The sequence below is a fragment of the Kogia breviceps genome, chromosome 12 (genome assembly GCF_026419965.1).
Source record: "Kogia breviceps isolate mKogBre1 chromosome 12, mKogBre1 haplotype 1, whole genome shotgun sequence".
NCBI lineage: Eukaryota > Metazoa > Chordata > Mammalia > Artiodactyla > Physeteridae > Kogia > Kogia breviceps.
The window spans coordinates 20,866,154-20,887,846 of NC_081321.1; the positions used below are offsets into that span (position 1 = coordinate 20,866,154).

The 21,693-nt window shown below is 40.0% G+C and overlaps 1 protein-coding gene across 1 annotated transcript in view; it reads right to left on the bottom strand.

The window, feature by feature from the left end:
• ITPR2 (inositol 1,4,5-trisphosphate receptor type 2) overlaps positions 1 to 17,387 on the bottom strand; it is a 526,733-nt gene extending 509,346 nt beyond the window's left edge. Inside the window, exon 1 of the mRNA XM_059081164.2 lies at positions 16,826 to 17,387. Coding sequence (XP_058937147.1) covers positions 16,826 to 16,917 — 92 coding nt within the window. The 5' untranslated portion in view covers positions 16,918 to 17,387. The remainder of the gene's footprint in view (positions 1 to 16,825) is intronic.
• Positions 17,388 to 21,693: the final 4,306 nt, after the last annotated feature.

Consider the following 21,693-nt stretch of genomic DNA (forward strand, 5'->3'; position numbering starts at 1 on the left):
ACTAGTAAACTGGAAAGAGAATAGCCTTATATAAGTACCAAAAATAATAAAGGGCATCATATTTTAAAACATCATATAAGGACATAGGAAACATGGCTTGTCAAGGTCACAGGGTGATCCTATCTGGCTACAACGGACACGTGTTGTCTTTGCCTTTCCAGCATCCACTGCCTTCCTTCTGGCAACTGAGCCCTGAAAGAAGAATGGAGAAGGGCTCTTCTTCGACTCAGAGCATGATGATGTCACCTCTGTCATCAGAGCATCCCCTCCTCTGGCCACAGTGTTTGGCTGAAGATGAGACTATGAGCCTAGTCACTGCAACAGTGATGACTGCAGCACTTTTAGAGTTTGAGGAAATGAGGCACTCTCTATTCAGCTCTGGGTGTAAGAGGATGGGATACGCTAAGGCTGAAGCTGCTAGCAGCCATGCTGCCACCAAAGGCGGAAGGCCTGCCTGAGGATGGGACTAATATTGATGACAAAACAGAATCAGGGATAAAGAGAGTCTATAACAATGTTAACAATGTTATGCATAGACTTTTCAGCTACCTCAACCAGAAAGTTCTCTTCTTTCCTGACAATTGTTCTAATTGGGTTTTCTGTTTCTTGCAACCAAAAAAATCCTGGCTAATAAAGTGTCTTCAGATTGACTAGTTCACTGTCATAACAAGGAATGTGGCACTTTTCTCTCATGCATTAGTAGTTAGTCCAATATGACTACAAATAACAAACTGGCATAAAATGCACCATAAGGAATTTACGTAAACTGAAAGGAAATATCTTCTCATAGAGAAATTTTCTAACAAGAGTTTGCAAAGAAAGTTTTTTAAGTGTTTTTTAATGCTTTAATTTTTAAGAGTTCTTCAATAGTTTGTGTGCATATACACGCTAAGATTTAGAAAATAGTAAAATCTCCTTTTATGGCATAACCAAAAGAAGGCTACAGCCTGGATAATTTTTGTTCATTAGGTATATCTAAGAGGCAGGAGTAAGATACACTCTCTATGCCTTTCCTATCCCTATGATTTTGTCTAAAATTCATTAGCATTCTAAAGAGAAGTAACCATTATCATTTGATCAGTCACTGTTTAAAATTTGACAAGACTGTCCTAGACCAATTTGTTTATTTGTCAACTGATGCATTATCCAAGTTAGATAAATGTTTTTGCTAATCCCTCTAACAGTCACTGAAGTTTAGTAGGAATTCTTGGCCAATAGGAAACTTGTGCAAAACATCCATTCTAATGGCTCCAAAGCAAACATTTGTTTTGTCTCAATAAATAAAACAAAACTGTTTCCTTTTACCACTATGTTCCAGTAGGGAAGAAATGTTAGCAACTGAAATAACATGTTGGCTTTAAAATTTAACAAGACTTGAAAATTCTAGTCAAGAAAAATATGGTATATATATACATATATATATATATATATATATATACACACACATATATATACACATATATATACATATATATATATGCCAAGCAATTCTAAGGTTATTACTAATGCTGATATACTTTAGGTGTTTGCATTACATCAAAAAGATAGCATACATCAAACCACTAAGAAAAGATATTTATAAGTGCCTGCACTTTAGTAGTATGCATTATCAAAGTAAGGAAGGGGAAAAAAAACGGTCCAAAACCAAAATAAACAATAGATAAGGCAGAGTGCCTTTCTTTGAATAGCCTACTAAACAAATACCAGCTGAAAAACTGGTTTACTGCAAATTTTTATAAACATAACACAGCAGAACTTTTAAATCAATGCAATATGAACTTGGCCAAGCCTCCGAAGAGACTCCTGCTGATTTTTCAGATATAATAATAATAGTAGCAGTAATAATAATAATAATGGTTTCCACCTATTTAACACTTAGGTGCCTAATTCTAAGGGTCTGATGCTTACTAAGTGTTTTACATAGTTTAACTGTCATTAGTCATCATGGCAATACTATAAACCAGGCAATAATCCCACCTTACAGATAAGGAAATTGAGGTTCTCAATATTAAGTAACTTCCAAAGATCATACCATGAGGAGTAAAGCCGTAATTTGAAACCAGGTTTGTCTGAATCAAACACTCATCCTCTTAACCATTATGCTAAAATGTTATTCATTTGTTCAGTGTATTTCTTGAATACCTATTATGTGACAGACACTGTGCAAGATATTGGGGACATAACTGTACACAACACAGTTGCTGCCCTTACAGAGTTTAAAGTCTAGTGGGAGAAACATACATAATCCAATAATCTTATAAAAAGAAGTACAATTAAAACTACAACTGGGATAAATTTCTGAAGGAAATGAATATGGTGCTGTATGAGCATATATGTAGCAAAGGGAGCTCACACAGTCTGGGAGATCAGGAAAAGCTCACTGCAAAAGTGTCACAGAGGAATCTAAAATATGGCACAAATGAACCTATCTACAAAACAGAAACAGACTCACAGACATAGAGAACAGACCTGTGGTTGCCAAGGGGAGGGGGTGGGGGAGGGAAGCCCTGGGAGTGCAGGATGAGCAGATGTAAACTATTATATAGAGAATGGATAGAAAACAACCTCCTACTGTAGAGCACAGGGAACTATATTCAATATCCTGTGATAAACCATAATGGAAAAGAATATGAAAAAAAGAATGTCTGTATGTGGATAACTGAGTCACTTTGCTGTGCAGCAGAGATTGCCACAACATTGTAAATCAACTCTACTTCAATAGAAAATAAAATAAAATAAAAAAGAAGCATCACAGAGCTGAAATCTGAATGATAAACAGGCATTAATTAGGTGAAAGGCGTAGGAGGTTAAGAGGGGAAACCAGTCCAAAGAGGAAACAAACATGTGAAAAGGCCCTATGGTAAGAGGGAGCTCAGAATGTTTGTGCAACTAAAAAGGGGGGGAAAAAAGGCCTTATGCCTGAAACAGAGCCAGAGGATGGAAATATGGTACAAGACAAGGCTTGTACCTCTTCCCAGAACCATGGAAAGCCTGAAGTCATAGTGGGCTTAATGACATTCTAACCAACTGTAAGCAAATGAAGGGGAAACTTCTTTCAAGTCTATATGTTCCATTTTTTTAAGTAATAAATCAACAATGAATATATATATATATTTTTTTTCTTTTTTCAGTACGTGGACCTCTCACAGTTTGGGCCTCTCCCGTCGCGGAGCACAGGTTCCGGACGCGCAGGCTCAGCGGCCATGGCTCACGGGCCCAGCCGCTCCGCGGCACGTGGGATCTTCCCGGACCGGGGCACGAACCCGCGTCCCCTGCGTCGGCAGGCGGACTCTCAACCACTGCACCACCAGGGAAGCCCCTAAACTCACCTTTTTTTTTTTTTTCTTTGCCGTACGCGGGCCTCTCACCGTCACGGCCTCTCCCGCTGCGGAGCACAGGCTCCGGACGCGCAGGCTCAGCGGCCACGGCTCACGGGCCCAGCCGCTCTGCGGCACGTGGGATCTTCCCGGACCGGGGCACGAACCCGCGTCCCCTGCATCGGCAGGCGGACTCTCAACCACTGCGCCACCAGGGAAGCCCAACAATGAATATTTTAATTCATAAATCTTTTGGGGTCTAAAGGCAAACACTAAACAAAGATACTGCCCCTTCAATGATTCTGATGACAAGCTACTCTTCATTCCCAACTCCACCTGCTGGATTCATGCTGCCTTCATGTATCACCTGATTCCTCCCATGCCTGCCATTTGCAGCCTTCTTCTATTTCTCTTTACCACCGTCTGATCTCCCTAGAGCAAAACCTGACTATTTCATTCTTCCACTTAACAACCCATCAATGGCCTCACACTGCCTAATGGGGAATACATGATCTGGCCCTTGTCTGCCCATCTAGTTTCATCTTCTGTTCGAATACAGTAGAGCCAGGATTTGAGGTCGTCCAGAGAAGAGGTTCATTTCTTGATATCTATTATTCCTGAAGTACTGGCCTCATCCGCATGGTTCAAGGTGGCTTCCTCCCTGCCACATTACAAATAGCTGAGTGGGGATTGGCTAGGGAGGAAAGGAAGGAGGAGAGTAAACCTCTCCTTTAAGAACCTAGCCACAAATTATATAGTCTGAGGCCACATCTGGCTACAAAGGAGGCTAGGGAACGTGGTCTTTATTCTCAGCATCCACAAACTCAAGTACTTCTATTAGTATGGAAGAGGGAAAAATTAATTTGGGGGAATAACTAGCAAGCTCTGATACAGAAATAAAAATTAATATGCATTTTTTGCTAAATTAAATACAGTTCAAACTAAATGATTCAGTTGATAGTAATTCTTTGAGTTTATTATAACTTCTATTTTGAAAAAAAATGTGCAATACGAATGTTGATCTACTCTTTAGAAAATGTTAATGGTATAAATGTATGGATAGCTTGTTGCCAAAGTAATTACTGCCTCTCAAAACTTGTACATGTCAGTTTACTTAAACAATTCTTTACTCAGATTCTCCAATAATTAACAAAGTGTTTTTCTACTTGCAATTTGATAACTTTTAAGAGCCAGTTCTGAGAGATTCTTTAGCAGCCAAGACTTCAGAAATAAGTACTTGGTTTCATCCTGACAGATACAATGACTTCATTTGCACTGACCAGGAAAGGAGGCTCATTCTTGACATGGATTTAGAATTGGAACTCAATTACTAAATCATGTCCTGCCAGGTAAATAGGGAAGAAAGGTAAATAAAGGCCCTTTATCATTTGTTATTAATCCTAGCAATGGATTAAGTTAGTAAAGTTTTAGATAACTAACACTTTCATCAACGAGTCTTGATTTGATTTAAAATGTCATAGTATTTACCATTCCTAGCCACAAGTAGAGTCCTCAATACAACAAAATTCCGTCCTTTACCTTCCCTGCCTATTTTAACAAACCAAGACTGAAATTACCCTCTTTGAAAACATGGCTGAAACCAAAAATCTACTTGAAATGCAAATGTTTTAAGTAGTTATGTCCCTGATACTAGCAATGACCTTGAACACTTTAGCCAAACACAAGTAACTAGTCCTTAAATCATTAACTTACTTTGGATTCCTAACGTAACAGTGTTTGGTGATTTGGGTGACATTTTTTAAGTCACTGTCTTTACTTGGTATGATACACTTCAAAAGGATTAATCTGGATGTTATAGAAATGAAGCAAAACTCTGATAACATTTTATATCTTTCATCTCAAAATTATTTCTAAAGATATTATATTTTAAAACATCTATCATAGTGGATGTTAGAACTAGAGGAAATAGAATGACCTTGTTTTGCTTTTTAAAATTATTTTTTAATTTTTACATATCTATATTTTTCACTTTATTTCTCTGTCCTATATGCAAATATGCTCTCAGAGAAGTTCTCTTTTGTACATTTCTACCAGTGAGGATTCCAAGAATAAGAGTGCAACACCTGAGAATTTCAAGTTCTTAAAGAGAATGGCCAAACATGTCTTTTAGAATAAGACTGAGGCAAAGCACATTAAAACAGACTTAGTCAACAGAAAGAATACAAAGTAATGAAAAACAAAAATACCGTTCGTTTGTTCTCCTCAACCTATATTTAAATGCCTATCCCTTTCCAGACACTTACTCCTAAATTTCAAAAATAAAAATTACAAGTTGTTGTATGCCCTCTTCTATTTTTCTAAAGTTCTATAAATTCCCCAATTACTTTCTGATTCTAAATTAGCAAATTATTTCCAACTAAACTCTTCTGCTGATAGCTGTTAAAGTATAAAATATTTTCCTGGATGTATTATATATTATCCACTAAGAGAAAGGGCTGATCGAAATTAAGAAATGGTCTCACAAAATGCTTACAAATTCAACTCTTTACACACATTAAAAACAAAATTGAACTTTCATAAATATTAACTTTAATGTGCCTATTAACATACAAATCATTAAATAAGGCTATATACATTACTTTTTCCAGGCTGTAAGTTTTATCACATGTTGGACTAGGTAGGTGCAGAGATATGACCCAAGAGATTATAAAAGTACCTATTATAGCAAGATTTAATGGCACTATAAATCCAGTGACAACCTTCATCCACTTTAAAAGAATTACCCATATGAATTCTCAAAATATTTAATAAGAACAATTACACTGACTTTACAATTACATTGACTTTTTTCCAGAATGGGACTGGTATTAGCAGCTACTTAAAGATTTGGGAATATGCATATCTTAATTCAACAAATATTCATTCAATAAATATTTACGGAGTCAAGCACTTGAGATGCTCAGTGACAAAACAAAAGATCTCTGCCTTCAAAGAGCTTACATTCTACCAGTGTAAATAGATGATAATGAACACAAAAAATAGTAAATTATACTGTATGTAATAAGATGGTATGTAAAAAAAAGGTAAAGCAGGGTAAGGAGAACAGGAAAGTCTGAGGCAAAATGTTAAATACGTTACTATATGACCCAGCAATTCCCCTGCTTAGGTATATACCCAAAGGAATTAAGAACATATGTCCACATAGAACCCTGTACACAAATATTCATCACAGCATTATTCATAATAGTCAAAAAATAGAAACAACACAAATGATAATCAACTGATGAATTGTGATGAAACACAATGTGCTGTATTCTTACAATGGGATATTATTCAGCAATAAAAAGGAATGGAGTGTTGATACATGTTACACTGTGGATGATCCTTGGAAACATTATGCTTAGTAAACTAAGCCAGACGCAAAAGGACCAATATTGTATGATTCCACGTATACAAGGACCCTAGAAGAGGTAAATTCATGGACAGAAACTAGACTAGGGATTACGGTGGGTGGTGGGGGAGACGACGGGGAGTTATTGTCAAAAGGATAAATAGTTTGTTTGGGATGATGAAAAAGTTTTGAAAATGGGTAATGGTGATGGTTGCCCAATATTGTGAGTGCACTTAATGCCACTGAATTTTACACTTAAAAATGAGTAAGATGGTGCAGTTTATGTTATGCATATTACCATAATTTATTTTAAAAGGTGCTAAGAAGTTACTATTAAATTACCTACTAAGCGGTAACACCTCAGCTCATGCCCAGGTCCTCTGTGCTTTCCTTCTGCCCTACCACAATGCCCCAGAAGCAGACAAAACTCGGAGCCCTGCTCACAGTGATTTCCCTGGTAGTCCGATCTGGCCTCGCGACTTTCTTTTATGGACATAAGTGAATAATCCAAGAGGCGCAAAATTCTATCACTCTGTATTTTCAATGTTAAGAAAAGAGATACTGGGCTTCCGTGGTGGCGCAGTGGTTGAGAATATATCTGCCAATGCAGGAGACACGGGTTCGAGCACTGGTCTGGGAAGATCCCACATGCCGCGGGGCGGCGGGGCCCGTGAGCCACAGCTACTGAGCCTGCGCGTCTGGAGCCTGTGCTCCGCAACGAGGCCAAGATACTGAGAGGCCCACGCACCACGATGAAGAGTGGCCCCCACTTGCCGCAACTAGAGAAAGCCCTCACACAGAAACGAAGACCCAACACAGCCAAAAATAAATTAATTAATTAATTAATTAAATTTTTTTAAAAAAAGAAGAGAGAAAGAGAGTATAGGAATTGCTGTATCCTAGTCATGTAAATGGCAGGACCCAGAGAGAAGGTTCTGCTACTGAGATGCCCACAGCAGCACTGGGTTTCTGCCTTTCTTAATGCTCAGTTGTTGAGCTCATCATTTCAATTTCTTGCAGCTCCTCCAGTATCTTTATACCAATAAATTTCCTTCTTTCCTTAAGCTGGCCAAAGATGGCTTCTGTTCCTTACAAACAATGGAACCCTAGTTCTAATATTCAACTCTTAAGCTTTATCCATATGGGCAAAGGGATATGCAAATGTCCTTTGCTTTCCAAATCTCTGGAGCTTTTGTGGCAACGCAGTAAGAACTGGGATAGCAAAGGATACCTATAGATTGTTTTTCAAGAGTTCCAAGACTATTCAATACAAGGCTTGCAAATAATTTAACTAAATGTGAGTTGGAGAGCACTTTATTCTCTGAAATTTTTACAAATAATACTTTTATTTGCCGCTAGAAAGTTAATCAAGAATTTTTTAATCCAGTTTCTTTCTGCTGGGTTTTTGTTTGTTTGTTTGAGCTCTTATATTTAGCTCTGCTGATCCATAAATTCCTTACAATTTGCAGAATCCTCTTTAAACAGGAGATATATGGACAGCAGTAGTGTCTGCTCCTAGTGGCTATTTCATAATCAGTCATTACCACAAGGTCTTGGAGAGCTAGATATTATGATATCTATTTCATAATTAGTCATTACCACAAGGTCTTGGAGAGCTAGATATCTACGAATTAATTAAAAACCTAAAAGTTTTTTCGAATACTCCACTGAGGAATTTTTTTGGGTAACTAACATATAAAAGTCCAGCATTTTGTAATTTTCACAGAGATTTTTATGATGACATTTTAACAATGACTCAAACACTTTAATAGATAGAACCTCAGTAACACATGCTTGAATTCTAAGAATTTAGATACGAATATAGATTATGCTTTGTTTACTTCCTAAGTCTTTCCCGGCATTCATGGGACTCTATCTATGGCCTCTATCGCTTGTTAAACACCAAAAGGAAATGAGGGCATGGTGTACTCCACACATACCAGAAGGGTATTCTATGCCAAGCGGGGGTTAGAGAGAGAGCGCGCGCGAGAGAGTGTGTGTCTGTGTGTTGAATAGTCACAGGCACTATGAGACAAAAAAATTTAGAATTATTTTATTACAAATGGAAAATTGTCCTTAATGCCAAAGCTTCCAGGGATCTAGAAGACTATTGAAGCTCATGATTAATAAAGAAAAACTATGAAACAATGGGGCTACAGAAAAATAAAGGGGAAAGGAGTGAAAATAGAATATGCAAAGGAGCTGGAAACTTTGTAAAATTCCCCCCCAAAATTGTCAAGTTTCTGGGCTTTATATCCTGCCTTCTTTATCTCTGGTCTCAGTAAACTCAGCACATATGACAAGGATTGAAGGCAGTCCAAATAAACTCAGAGGGTCTGAATCAAACTTAAAGCTCTCACATTTGATAAATAAGCATAAAATATGTTTTTTGATTGTTTCTTCTATCTTTGCATATCTCAATAATATCAAATTGTTTGCTTCCTTTTTTGGAGCTATTAAAATGAACAACAAAACTTCACCAATTTTTTTAATAAAAGAAAAAAGTACCAAGAATATATGATCAAATTGTGGTTATAGATTTGAGACAAATATCCATCTTAATGATCATCCAAAGTTCAGCTACATACCACCTCCTCCTTGAAGTCCTCCTCAGGTCATACCAGCCAGAGAAAGAAACCTCTTCTGTTTCCCTATGAATACTGTTTTTAATCATCTTTATTTGAAAAGAATTGCTTTGTGTTGCACTTATTCAATACCAATCTTACCTCCATTACTAAATAATCACTACATTGATTTCACAAATATTTATTAAATGCCTACCATTTACCAGGAATTGTGTGAGGTGCTGAGCATACAAGGATTATAAAGTCAGAGTCAGTTCCTTACCTTGTGGCATTTACAACTGTAAGAGCAAAACTATCAAATGCCTTTAGTTTCCCATAGATCCTAGTCAAATGTCATACCACAAATTTCTCAAATGAAGTTTGATTTTTTGAGATAATAATTTAAAATAGCACAATATCTGGCATCTCTTCATACTGTATCCCTAACACATAGTCAGGGTTCGTTAAATATGTGTCAAGTGAACTAGTGATTCAGTCTGCAGCATCCTCCAGCATAAACCACATCACTAGGAAAGGTCCATAGACTGGATTCATGATGTGGACACATTTTCAATTTTATGATTAAATTTTTTTCTGAATAAACTGATAATTTATTCTAAATTCAGGGTTGGAGTTCTATAGGTTTGTGTCAGAATAAACTATAAAATAGCATTATTAACCAATCATTGATTTGAATTTTGAGAGGGCTAATCCATCCATTTCAAAGTTATTCAATAAAAACACTTAATTGAATGATTTCAATCACACACACACACACACACATCCCTCACAAATTAATGCCTATAGAACACACACACACACACACAGATCCCTCACAAACTAACGCCTACAGAAATTGACAGACAATAAAAGTTCCATAATGGGTACTAAGATTATTAAAATGAACAAGTCAGCCATGCTGAAGGGCATACTTCTTACATGTGTAAACAGACTTCTAAAATAAAATAGACTATATATTTACTGCACAAGTTAAATCAACCATTCATAAAGGCTCAGCATTACTGGCCAAACATTTTTCCATAATACATTTTAAAACACCAACAATAAATAACTAGGAACAAAAATTTTTTAAGGTAAACATATGACCATCTATTTCAGCAACATGCAGCCTCCTTGTTTGTGGTTTTCTTCCACTGACCATGATCAGGAAAATGCTTTATTTATGCTTTTTAAAATAAACATTATTGATGAACAGTAATAAGAAATTGAAGACTCCTTCAAAACATCACTTTCATTTAGTTAACTTTCCTGACTATAATGGCAATAGATGTCTAACTAAAGAAACATATATAGAATCTGGGAAATATAGGAGACATGAAAATAAAAATCATGCACCCATTCACCATGCAGTGTCACCACTGTTAATAAACATGCTGCTGTATTCTCTTTCACTATTCTCCATGAATCTTATTTTCTGTATTATTAAATTAGAATTATGGTTTTCTAAAAGCATACATTAAAAACGTACCCATCTAAATCTGCATGAGAGTAGAAAGATAACCACTGTGCATTTGAAAGGCACAATTTTACTCATTAAATAAATGAATGAATGACCATTAAAGTTTCACTTCTCTGATTATAATCTTGTGATCTATTACCAAGCTCTATGTAAAAAAAGGAGTAAAATTCAATCTATCGTTATGCTAGAAATTTGTCATAGAAGCCCACTGTTACTTCCTTTGTATTTATATATGAAGATGCCTGGAATTTAAGGTTTAAAGTTTGAATTTAACTTTAAAGTTTTAAAGTAATCTGTCTATATTCTGTAAGTTATATACACTCTATCTATACAAGAACAGTTCCAAAGGGGAAACATGACTGTGAAATTGCTACCTAAGCAAAATAAATTTCTTAAACAAAAAAGCTCTGTTAAATCTAGAATGAGGCCAAGCAATTGCTTCTAAATTCTCTTTCTATCAAAGCCAAGGATCAGGGGTACTTAAGGAAGGATGGTTGTTTACCTGACTGAGCTCTCCACCGGAGAGGGTCTAAAAGCTGCAGTGTTGTTTATGGAATGACTTAAGTTTAAGAAATGGTGGACCTTTCAGCTTAAAATAGACTTTATGTTCACCACTTCAGAAACTGTCTTTGTACAGTTTAAAGTTCCATAACATGACACTACTAACCCTTAGACTTTCCAGAACAACTCAATATTCAAGATTATACCGTCTTCTTCCTCCCCACTAAACACACATGCAAATATCCAATGGATTTTTAGACACTTTTATCACAGAAACATATGCCCTAGCCAAAACAAAGCTAAGTTCATATACCTTGTTATAGCAGAAAATAATGCTGTTACTTGGAGGGGTTCTGTTTAGAAGAGGCTAAAGATAAATTACAAATTATGCAAATATAAAAGCTGGCTATAACCATTCCTTGCTTCATCTATGACTCTCTACTGATCAAACAGTCCTATTTAGGGAAAGATTTTTCAAACCATGATAAGAATAGCAAAATTAAATAAGAAAAATAATAATAAATAAAATCTGCAATCATTTAAATATTAAAACTTTAAGCAGAAAAAGCATCAGGAAGGGAAATTCAAAGGACTATAATTGGTAAAAATAAAACATAAGTCTTATTCATCCATCTAAGGAATTAAGTCAGAATTATAAACTGTGTGACCCACCATCCCCCTACCTGATGTCTATTGTTGAACATGGAAACAAAGGAATTAAAAAGCTCATTGAATTGTCCAAAATCAAGTAGTAATTAAAAATAAGGGCCCTGATCTTTTCCCACTCTGGTAAGAAACTATCATGATACTTGGCAGTCACTGCACCAATGGGTAGTTGGTCACCTGAGTGTTTTCTCAGACCTTAATTAGTGGGTGCTGATTCTTAGTAGATCCCAAAAAGAAACCTCAAGTCAAAGGCAACAATCACTTAAACATATGTATACAGATGTGCATAGACACACACACACACACACACACACACACGCACACACGCACACACTTGTCATTCACTAACCTCTCAACCACATGGAGAACAGACAATGAAACAACTGTATACTTTTTATTGATTCTACTGTCCCACCCGTCCTGGGAATTCTACCATGCTCACTCCCACTGTGGTACCTGACCATTGGTCAAGTTGATATACCCAAAATATGAAGTGTCAGAAGTGTCAATGACCAGGGAAGTAAATCTCAGTATAAAGACATGGAGAAAGGGGGAAGGGACAATTAACACTGCATTTGATACAAATCAAAACTACAATGAGGTAGCACCTCACACCAGTCAGAATGGCCATCATTAAAAAGTCTACAAATAACAAATGCTGGAGAGGGTGTGGAGCAAAGGGAACCCTCCTACACTGTTGATGGGAATGTAAGTTGGTGCAGCTGTTATGGATAACAGTATGGAGCTTCCCCAGAAAACTAAAAAATAGAATTACCATATGATCCAGCAATCCTACTCCTGGGCATATAGCCAGACTAAACTCTAGTTCAAAAAGATACATGCACCCCTATGTCCATAGCAGCATTCTTCACAATAGCCAAGACATGGAAACAACCTATATGTCCATCGATAGATGAATGGATAAAGAAGATGTGGTACATATATACAATGGAATATTACTCAGCCACAAAAAAGAATGAAATAATGCCATTTGTAGCAACATGGATGCAACTAGAGATTATCATATAAGTAAAGTAAATGAGAAAGAGAAAGACAAATACCATATGATATCACTTATAAGTGGAATCTAAAATATGACAGAAATGAACAGAAACAGACTCACAGACATAGAGAACAGACTGGTGGTTGCCAAGGGGGAGGGAGTTGGGGGAGGGATGGAGTGGGAGGTTGGGGTGAGCAGATGTAGCTTTTATACATAGAATGGATAAACAACAAGGTCCTACTGTATAGCACAAAGAACTATATTCAATATCCTGTGATAAACCACAATGGAAAAGAATATTAAAAAAAGAATGTATATATATGTATAACTGAATCACTTCACTGTATAGCAGAAATTAATGTAACATTGTAAATCAACTATACTTCAATTTAAAAATAAAAAGCAAAAACAAAAGCAACACTGCATCTGAAATTGTACAACATATCCCAAAAGTCCTCCCTTCTCTTTTAAAAGAAAAATAAAAACCATAACCCTAAAATGTACAGTACAAAAAAAAATTATTTATTTAAAATATATTCACCATCTTCATCCAACAGGATGAAGTAGTTTTCCTTAAGTCAAGATAAGTGTTTCCTAAATAGATCTTTAGATGAAAAATTAAGTTAGAAAACATAAACCAGGCCCCTTTTGCACCAATACAAGCTGGGAGAACAATACTCTACCTCATTTAGCAATAACTCAGGGTTCAGAAACATCAGGTAAATCCTGGTTAAAGGATAACTGGGGAAAAAAGGGAAATGCAAGTCTTTGCAACTGGAGCAGTCTAATTCATCAGACTGAGATATCAAACTTAAAAGCTAGGTCACAAAGCCTACAAAAATCTTCCTACATTTCCAGTTGGAAGGGCCTCTAAAAGGGCCTACTAAACTCTAATAAAGTGAAACTGTGATTTTTTTCAGGTGAAAAATTCATGACCTTATTACAAAAATTCCCAAAAGCCAATAATAACAATGTGTACCCTCCCAAACAAATTTACACACAAGATACTAAAATCAGACAAAATTTATCTGCAGACAAATAACTATGTATGAACTACCTGTAATGCTGTAAACTCCATTCTCACTAACTACCTCCTAAGGTGAATTTGAAAAACCATCATGCAACCAAAAGCGTCAAACAGATAAAGAGCAAAGATAGAAATCAGAAACTTTCAGCCTCATTTTTAGCTCTTCCGTTGAGTTTTTAATATTACAGTGGAACAAACTATGCTGGCTAAATAGATACAATGCCAGTGTCTCCAATGGAGCTCTCTGATTCACTTTAACAACTCACACAACTTTGAAGAAACTTAAGGCCCACAAAAATATAAGCATAATGTGGATTTTCCTAGCAACTCTCTAAAAACAATGGGCTCTTTCCTTTCCCTCTCTTTCATTCACTTTTATAATACCCCAGGGACAAGGGCATCATATACTCTTTCTCTTACTCTCCACAAAGACATGCTGACAGGAAAAGAGAATAAATGATATGCACAGGGTCATAATTAGCACCAGACCTTGGACAACTGACCTCCAACTATAGAAGAGCAAGGAAATTCAACTCGAAGTATGTACTCTGTGTTTGATAGAAAAGGTGTATCAATAATGAGCCTACAAAAGTATAATGAAAAACTATAATGCTGCTTTGATTTCATGGTCCTAAAACAAACTTGTAAAGTAAAATATCTACCAGTTGTCATCTAAGCTAACAAAGTAGGTGATGCTACTTTGCCTAGATAACATTTCATGTAGCATGAACATAGGCTCCTGCCAGCTTTGTAACTACTAAAACTCTGAGGCCAACGTAGTTCCATGAGTTAAAGAAAAAGAATATCTAATCAGAGCACCAAGCTTCATCAGCGGCAGCATTTCCAACGATCTGTCCTCACCTTGGAATCGAGCTGTCTTGTCATATTAACCTCAACAAGAATCAGTTTGTCAATAGAAAAATAATAATGCACAAACACACTCTAAGGCAACTCAACTTCCGAAACACCAGCAAGAAATGTTGAATACGAATAAATATTTTATACAAACATATGCTACATTAACCTTCTTTTTCTCAAGATAATGTGTAACCAAAGAAACACACACTTGGCTGAGAGTCTGGAGACAGTGTTATAGTTCCAGCTTTTGGCATTAATGTCCTCTGCTTCATAGGTAAGTCACTTCATTCTCTTACCCTAGGTTTCTCTATCTCCAAAATGAGCAGGACAGACTCCACAACTGCTAAAGTATGTAGTGACCGAAACACATACCTTTGCTGAATAAGACACTACAAAAACATGGCTTTTTATTTCACTAGGTTTTATACTCTATTCCTAATCCTTTTTATTATTTTGTCCACGACTGTAACTGTGGCTCACAGTCACCTAGGTAGTGACAGTTACAATAGCTAACCCTTAATACAAGTGCTCATGTGCCACGTACTGTGCTAAGCACCTTATGTTAACTCACTTCTTCCTCAGCACAATCCTACGAAGTAGTAACCATGAGTGAGGAAACTGAGATGCAATTATGTAACTTGCCCAGGGTCATAAGTTTCACAAGCCGAGAAGCCTGGATTTGACCCCAAGCCCTTCCTGATCAACCACCAGGTTAAACACACCTAGAGAGTCTACAGAGGGGAAGAGAGGTGCAGCAGAGTCCATCTGCAAAATGTTGCGGGAAGCCCAAACACTGACCTTGTACTAAGAGCTCTCTGGGAAATAAATGGCAGCTTATGATTTACAAACCCAGCACAAAAGCACCTGTCAAGGCCATTTTTTTCTTCCATGCTTCAGTTTCACTTAACATTGATCTTAAAGGGATTAAGTTAAACCTACGGCCCTTCTTTCACCCACTGAGATGCACAAATAACAGAAATTGGGGAAGTTCTGGTGACGTCCACGTCCCCTGTGGGGTAGACACCACCGTCCAGGGACACTGCATGTTAAGTCATGCGCCCTAAAACCTAACAGCAGAAAAAAAGTGACCAGTCCGAAGTGGAAACACCAGTTTCTCAGCCTGAAATCTCTAAGACTGGGGAGTCTAGCTACTGAGACCAGGCGGTAACAACAACAAAAAAATGTACGCATCAAAATACAATGCAGTCTGTGTGCGTTTAAACTGCGAGCTGGTATTCACAATCAGGACAGAGAGAAAATACTAATAATCAAGGAAGTCCTCTTTAACCATCTAGCACACGGTTATGTTTATATATCTATTCCCCCCATTCGTAAATCAATCTCAAGAGCCCTGCACTTGGCCGAGTCCCAGGAGAAGTTGGGCATTTCAGTGGGCCAAAGCCCAGGGAGGGGAGAAAGCAGGTGTGAGTTCTAGAACCCAGGAGGCCATCGGAGCCCCCAGGCTGCCCCCGAGGTGGGGCGAGTCCCCGTTTGGCAAGGCCAAAAGGAAATTACTTCAGCGAAGTGGGACGGTGAGCTCCTCCCGCAGGGCAAAGCCACACTCCCGCTCGCCACATCGCCTGAGTTTCATGCCCAAGGCCACGGACTTTTATTGACTGATCTTACAAACCCGGCCCAGAAGGACAAGGGCTTGAGCGCGGTAGCGAGCAAAGATGGGGAAGAGGAGGCATTTTGTTTCACCTCTAAGGGTAAAAAAAAAGAAAAAAGAAAAATTTAATCAAAACAACCCACGGAGAAGCCAACGAAGACTTCTTCACCCGGCCTGTCTCCGGGCTTTTTGAATCACTTCCTCCTTTTCAGATGCGTCTCTGAGTTTGAGATTATGAAGTTGCAGAGAAAGTCTTGCCTCTATGGACAGCTTCCTGCGAGCGAGCGAGACGAGCGCACGGCGCTGTCCGCGGGCGCAGAGCCTGCCCTGCCTCCCTGCCACTCCAGGCGGCAGCGAGCGCCGGGGGACGCGGCGTCGCCACGAGGGACTAGGATGGGTTCCTAGGGGACCCGAGAGCCAGCGCTCCCCAGCCCGCGCCCCGGCTTACCCCAGAGTGTTGATGAAGCCGTTGACCGAGCCCTCCGCGTACAGGGACACGATGTCCCCTATGTAGAGGAAGCTGGACATTTTATCGGTCATGCTGCTTCATGCTCCGAAGAAGACGTCCCTCCTCTTCTCTGCGCCCTCGCCGCCCTCTCCGGGGAGCTGCCGCGGCAGAGGCGGAACGGAGCGCCCGCCTGTAGCGCCCAGAGCGGCGGCGGCGGGCACGGCCTGAGAGATCGAGTGTCGGGCTCAGCCCTGCCCCGCGCCGGGGGAGCCTCCAGGAGCGGCGCTGCAGCTCCGGACACCCCGCGACGTGCGCCGCCCGGACGCCCGGAGAGCCGCAGCCGCCGCCGCCTCCCCGGCAAGTTTCCTGTTCCTTTTAGAAGTTTTCTCTCCAACACCTTTTGCTCCTCCTCCTCCCTCCTCCGCCTACCCTCCCCGCTCCGCGCCCCGCCACAGCGGCCCCCGCGGCCCGGTCAGAGCTGGTGCTTGCAGAGCCCCTCGGTTCCCTCGGGGGAATTTTTGGACCAGGTGGTGGTGCCCATTGGGCGAGGGGGAGGAGAGGAGCCGGGGGACGAGAGGGCGGAGGCCAATCAGGCGGCGGCGGCCCGGGGCGGAGCCGGGCAGGGGCGGGGCGACCAGGGTAGCGGGTGGGGCCCGGCCACCCGGGAAGCCGTGGCGCGCGCTGACAGAACGCGTGGGGGCGCTGGAGGGGCGGCGGGATCCGGGAAGCGGTCGCCGGAGAGTCGCCCTGGAGAGGCTAGACAGTTCCCGCCTGGGAAACCGAAGGATGGTGGGGCCGAGACCCAGTCCCTTGTCTTAAAGGGGGCGGGGAGGATTGAGAATTGGCGATGGGGCGCGCGTGCAGGACCGGAGCGGAGTGAGCCGGCGATAAGCCTGGAGACGAAAAGGAGGAGCCGGAGCGGCGTGGGTGCGTGGGGTGGATAATTTGCTGACACAGGGAGAGGAAGGAAGGTGTTGAAGCAAAGGAAAAAGTAGAACAGTTTTTAAAGTACACAATAAAGAAAGAAAATAAGAAGGAGAAGGAGGGGAAGGGAGGGAAGGGGGAGGGTCTGTCTCTATTTGGACTATGTAGTTTAGGTTTTGTCTCTAGTATAGGGCGTTAGTGAAACGACCCGTCAGCAGATGTCCAGGTGGACATGAGGTAAAAGTCACTTGGCCAGGCCAGCAATTCTTTTAGCCAACCATAGGCGGTGAACCTTCTCTTGAGCCTCCTGCTCTCTTAATCCCGCGCCCCCTGCTCTTAACCCGGAGCCCAGGTTTAACTTTCCACTTCCGGAAGCCCGCTGTCACAGTCTGTGACCGTCTTGGTTTGTTTACTTTTAAAGTTTCTGACTCTTAAAGCTCCAACGGTCATAAATGAAACTGGCAGCGGGACACGTTTCCACACCTTCTCCGTTGCTTTTGTAACCCTCATCATTTTACAAGACTTTTGTCCTACCCTTCCGGAAGACCTGCAGAAGGCAGACTTGGACAGCAGTTATGACACTAGCCACCCCAAGAATTGTGACCTAAGTAATCCCCCTAGAGCAAGGTTTGCTGAAAGGTGGAGGAACCCAGGGCGTGCACAGAGGTGTGTGCCAAATTGTGCAACTGACCAAAATGTAAATTTACAGTTCGAGGCTGTCTTACAGTGTGAAGATGGTTTGGGTTGAGACTTATAATCACATAATGGAATAGGAAAGAATAAGCTTAATGTTCAGACATCTGTGTTTAGAAAGCCTGCAGGATAGTGGAGAATAAAGCGTTAGACCCAGAATCCAGGAAATGCCAGCACAAAGCCTGAATGTACTGAGATAAACTGGACCCAGTCATTGTCCTACCATGCAGCTGACAGATCACTCTTTACTTCTGGGTTCTCCTTTGGAAATGGTTACTTAGCAACTAAGAAATGCCTGTTATGTGATAGAAGCCCTCTTCTGTCTACATGATACATGATATTACTGTTGGGAGCCTCCAAGACATTGGACGAGCTATTTAAAAGCTTGAGATGGAGCGAGATGAAAACACTGAAAATGGAGGTTTCTGTTTATCCAAGAGATAAACAGATTACATTCTATGGTTTCCCATGTTGCACAGTCCTGTACCATACATCCAAATGGATGCTCCACAATTATTGGCCAAAGTCATGAATGTTTTTCTTTGTTTTCTCTAGGCACAAACTATCAGTGAACAAGACATTACAAAACAAGTGGGTGATTGTTTATGCTAATGAACAGGTACAAACGTCAAGCCACATACCCAAGACCAATGGGTTTCTTCCTCCTCACCCTGTCCTCACCAGCCACCACCCACTGAGGTGTCCTATATAGTCTGAGGCCTGGATCAGGTCACACTGCTGCGTTAACATGGCAAAGATAGTCAGCCAACCACCGAAGGTTTAGGCTCTCCTTCCATGGCAGCCAAGCCTCCTTAAAAGGGTCTTCCCAGCCTTAGCTATTCTGGCAACTCTGCGTTTATTTGCTCAGCTCAGAAACCTTGGAATCGTTTTTGACTCCTCTCTCACACCCCACATTCAGTCCATCAGCAAATCCTGTCAGCTCTACCTTCAAAGTATAAACAACATCCTACCACCCTCGTCCATGCCTCCATCATCTCTCTCCTGGGTCGTAACAGACTCCTCACTGATCTCCCCACCTCCACCTTTGCACCTTTATGATCTGTTCTCAACCAAGAAGCCAGATATTTGCTCTTAAAATAGAAGTTAGAGCAAGTCTCTGCTCAAAACACTGCAACAACTTCCCATCTCAGAGTGAATTCTGAAGTCACTTCCATGGCCTGTATGGCCCTATTTAATGTGCCCCCTGAGCCGACGTATTGTAGTACGTCCGTGCAGGTACGCATGTGTGAGTGGCACTTACACATTTAGTGAGCAGTGAGCAGTACACACCTGCACCACTGTTCCCAGAGCCCCCCACTGCCCCTCTGACTTCATCTCCTGCCACTGACTTGACCTTCTTCATTCCAACCACCTTGGCCTCCTTGCTCGCCCTCATATATGCCAAGCCTGCTCCCTGTTGATGGCACTTAACTTACTGTTCCCTCTGCCTGGCGTGTTTTTCCCATGTGTATCTGCAAGTCTCGGTCCCTCTCTTGCTTCAGAGCTCTGCTCTGATGTCACCCTGTTATGAGGCCTTCCCTGACGACTCTATATAAAATACTGTCAGCCCCATGTGCTATCTCCCTACTCTATTTTTCTTTTTTTAAAATAAATTTATTTATTTATTTATGTTTGGCTGCATTGGGTCTTCGTTGCTGCACGCGGCTTTCTCTAGTTGCAGCGAGTTGCGGAGCGTGGGCTCTAGGCACGCGGGCTTCGGCAGTTGTGGCACGCGAGTTCAGTAGTTGTGCCTCGCGGGCTCTAGAGCACAGGCTCAATAGTTGTGGCGCACGGACTTAGTTGCTCCTCGTCATGTGGGATCTTCCCGGACCGGGGCTCGAACCCATGTTCCCTGCACTGGCAGCCAGATTCTTAACCACTGAGCCCCCAGGGAAGTCCCTCTATTTATTTTTCTTAGATTTTTTTTTATCATAGCATGTTATACACTTATTTGCTTATTTACTTGTCCTGTCTCCTCCCACTAGAATATAGGTTCCATGATGGCAGAGAATTTGTGTGTTTTCATCACTGCTTTATTCCACTCTATAAAAGAGTTCTTGGCACTATCATGTGCCTATTCATAAATATATGTGAGTGAGTGGGGGGAAGAATCACCTAGTGCAACATCTTTATGGAGTCTCAGGACTTCTGTGAAGCTTGCTTCCTCCAAGAGTAACCATACTTCAATTGGGATGCATGTTCACCCTAATCTCAGATCCCCAAACTTTCTTCATGTTCTATCATTATCTTCTCTTTGAAGCTAATCGTTGGACAGAAACCTCCCCATTTACACCTAATCCTAATTCTAACTCACTGTACACTACCTGTCAATACGTACCATTAACTCACTGTGATTTAGCTAAATCCCACATGAGAGGAGAATGAAGGAAAAGGGAGAGTCCTGAATTTACTGAGACTAAAGCTGCAATGACTGAGAAAACCTGAAGTTACTGAATTTATCCAGAACTGGCCAGGTTAAGTTTGCCATCAGTAGAGATGGGCACTTAAAACAGATTAAATTATCAAAAAATAGTTTGGCCTCACACCATGTACAAAAATTAACTCAAAATGGACCAAAGACCTAAATATAAAAATTTTATAAGAAAACATAGAGGTAAGTATTCATAATATTGAATTTAGCAATGGTCTCTTAAATATGACACCAAAGCCATAAGCAACAAAAAAAGATAGATAAATTTGACTTCACCAAAGTTAAAAATTTTTGTGCTTCAAAGGACACTATAAAAAAAGTGAAAATACAATACACAGAATGGGAGGAAATATTTGCAAATCATGTATCTGATAAGGAACTTGTATCTAGAATATTTTTGAAAAACTCTTACAACTCAACAATAAGAAGACAAATAACTTTTTAAATGAGTAAAGGATGTGAATAGTCATTTCTCCAAAGAAGATATACAAATGGCCAATAAGCATGCAAAAAGATGCTCAACATCATTAATCATCAAGGAAACACAAATTAATATAACAATGAGATTTCATTTCACATCCACTGGGATGGCTACAATAAAAATAACAGATAATAACAAGTGCTGACAAAGATATGGGAAAACTGGAACCCTCTACTGCTGGTAGAAATGTAAAATTGTACAACACTTTTGAAAAGAGTTTGGCAGTCCCTGAACAAGGTGAATGTAGACTCGCCATTTGACCCAGCAATTCCATCTCTTGTATATATCCAAGAGAAATGAAAACATATGTATACAGGAAAAGTTGTACAAAAATGTTCA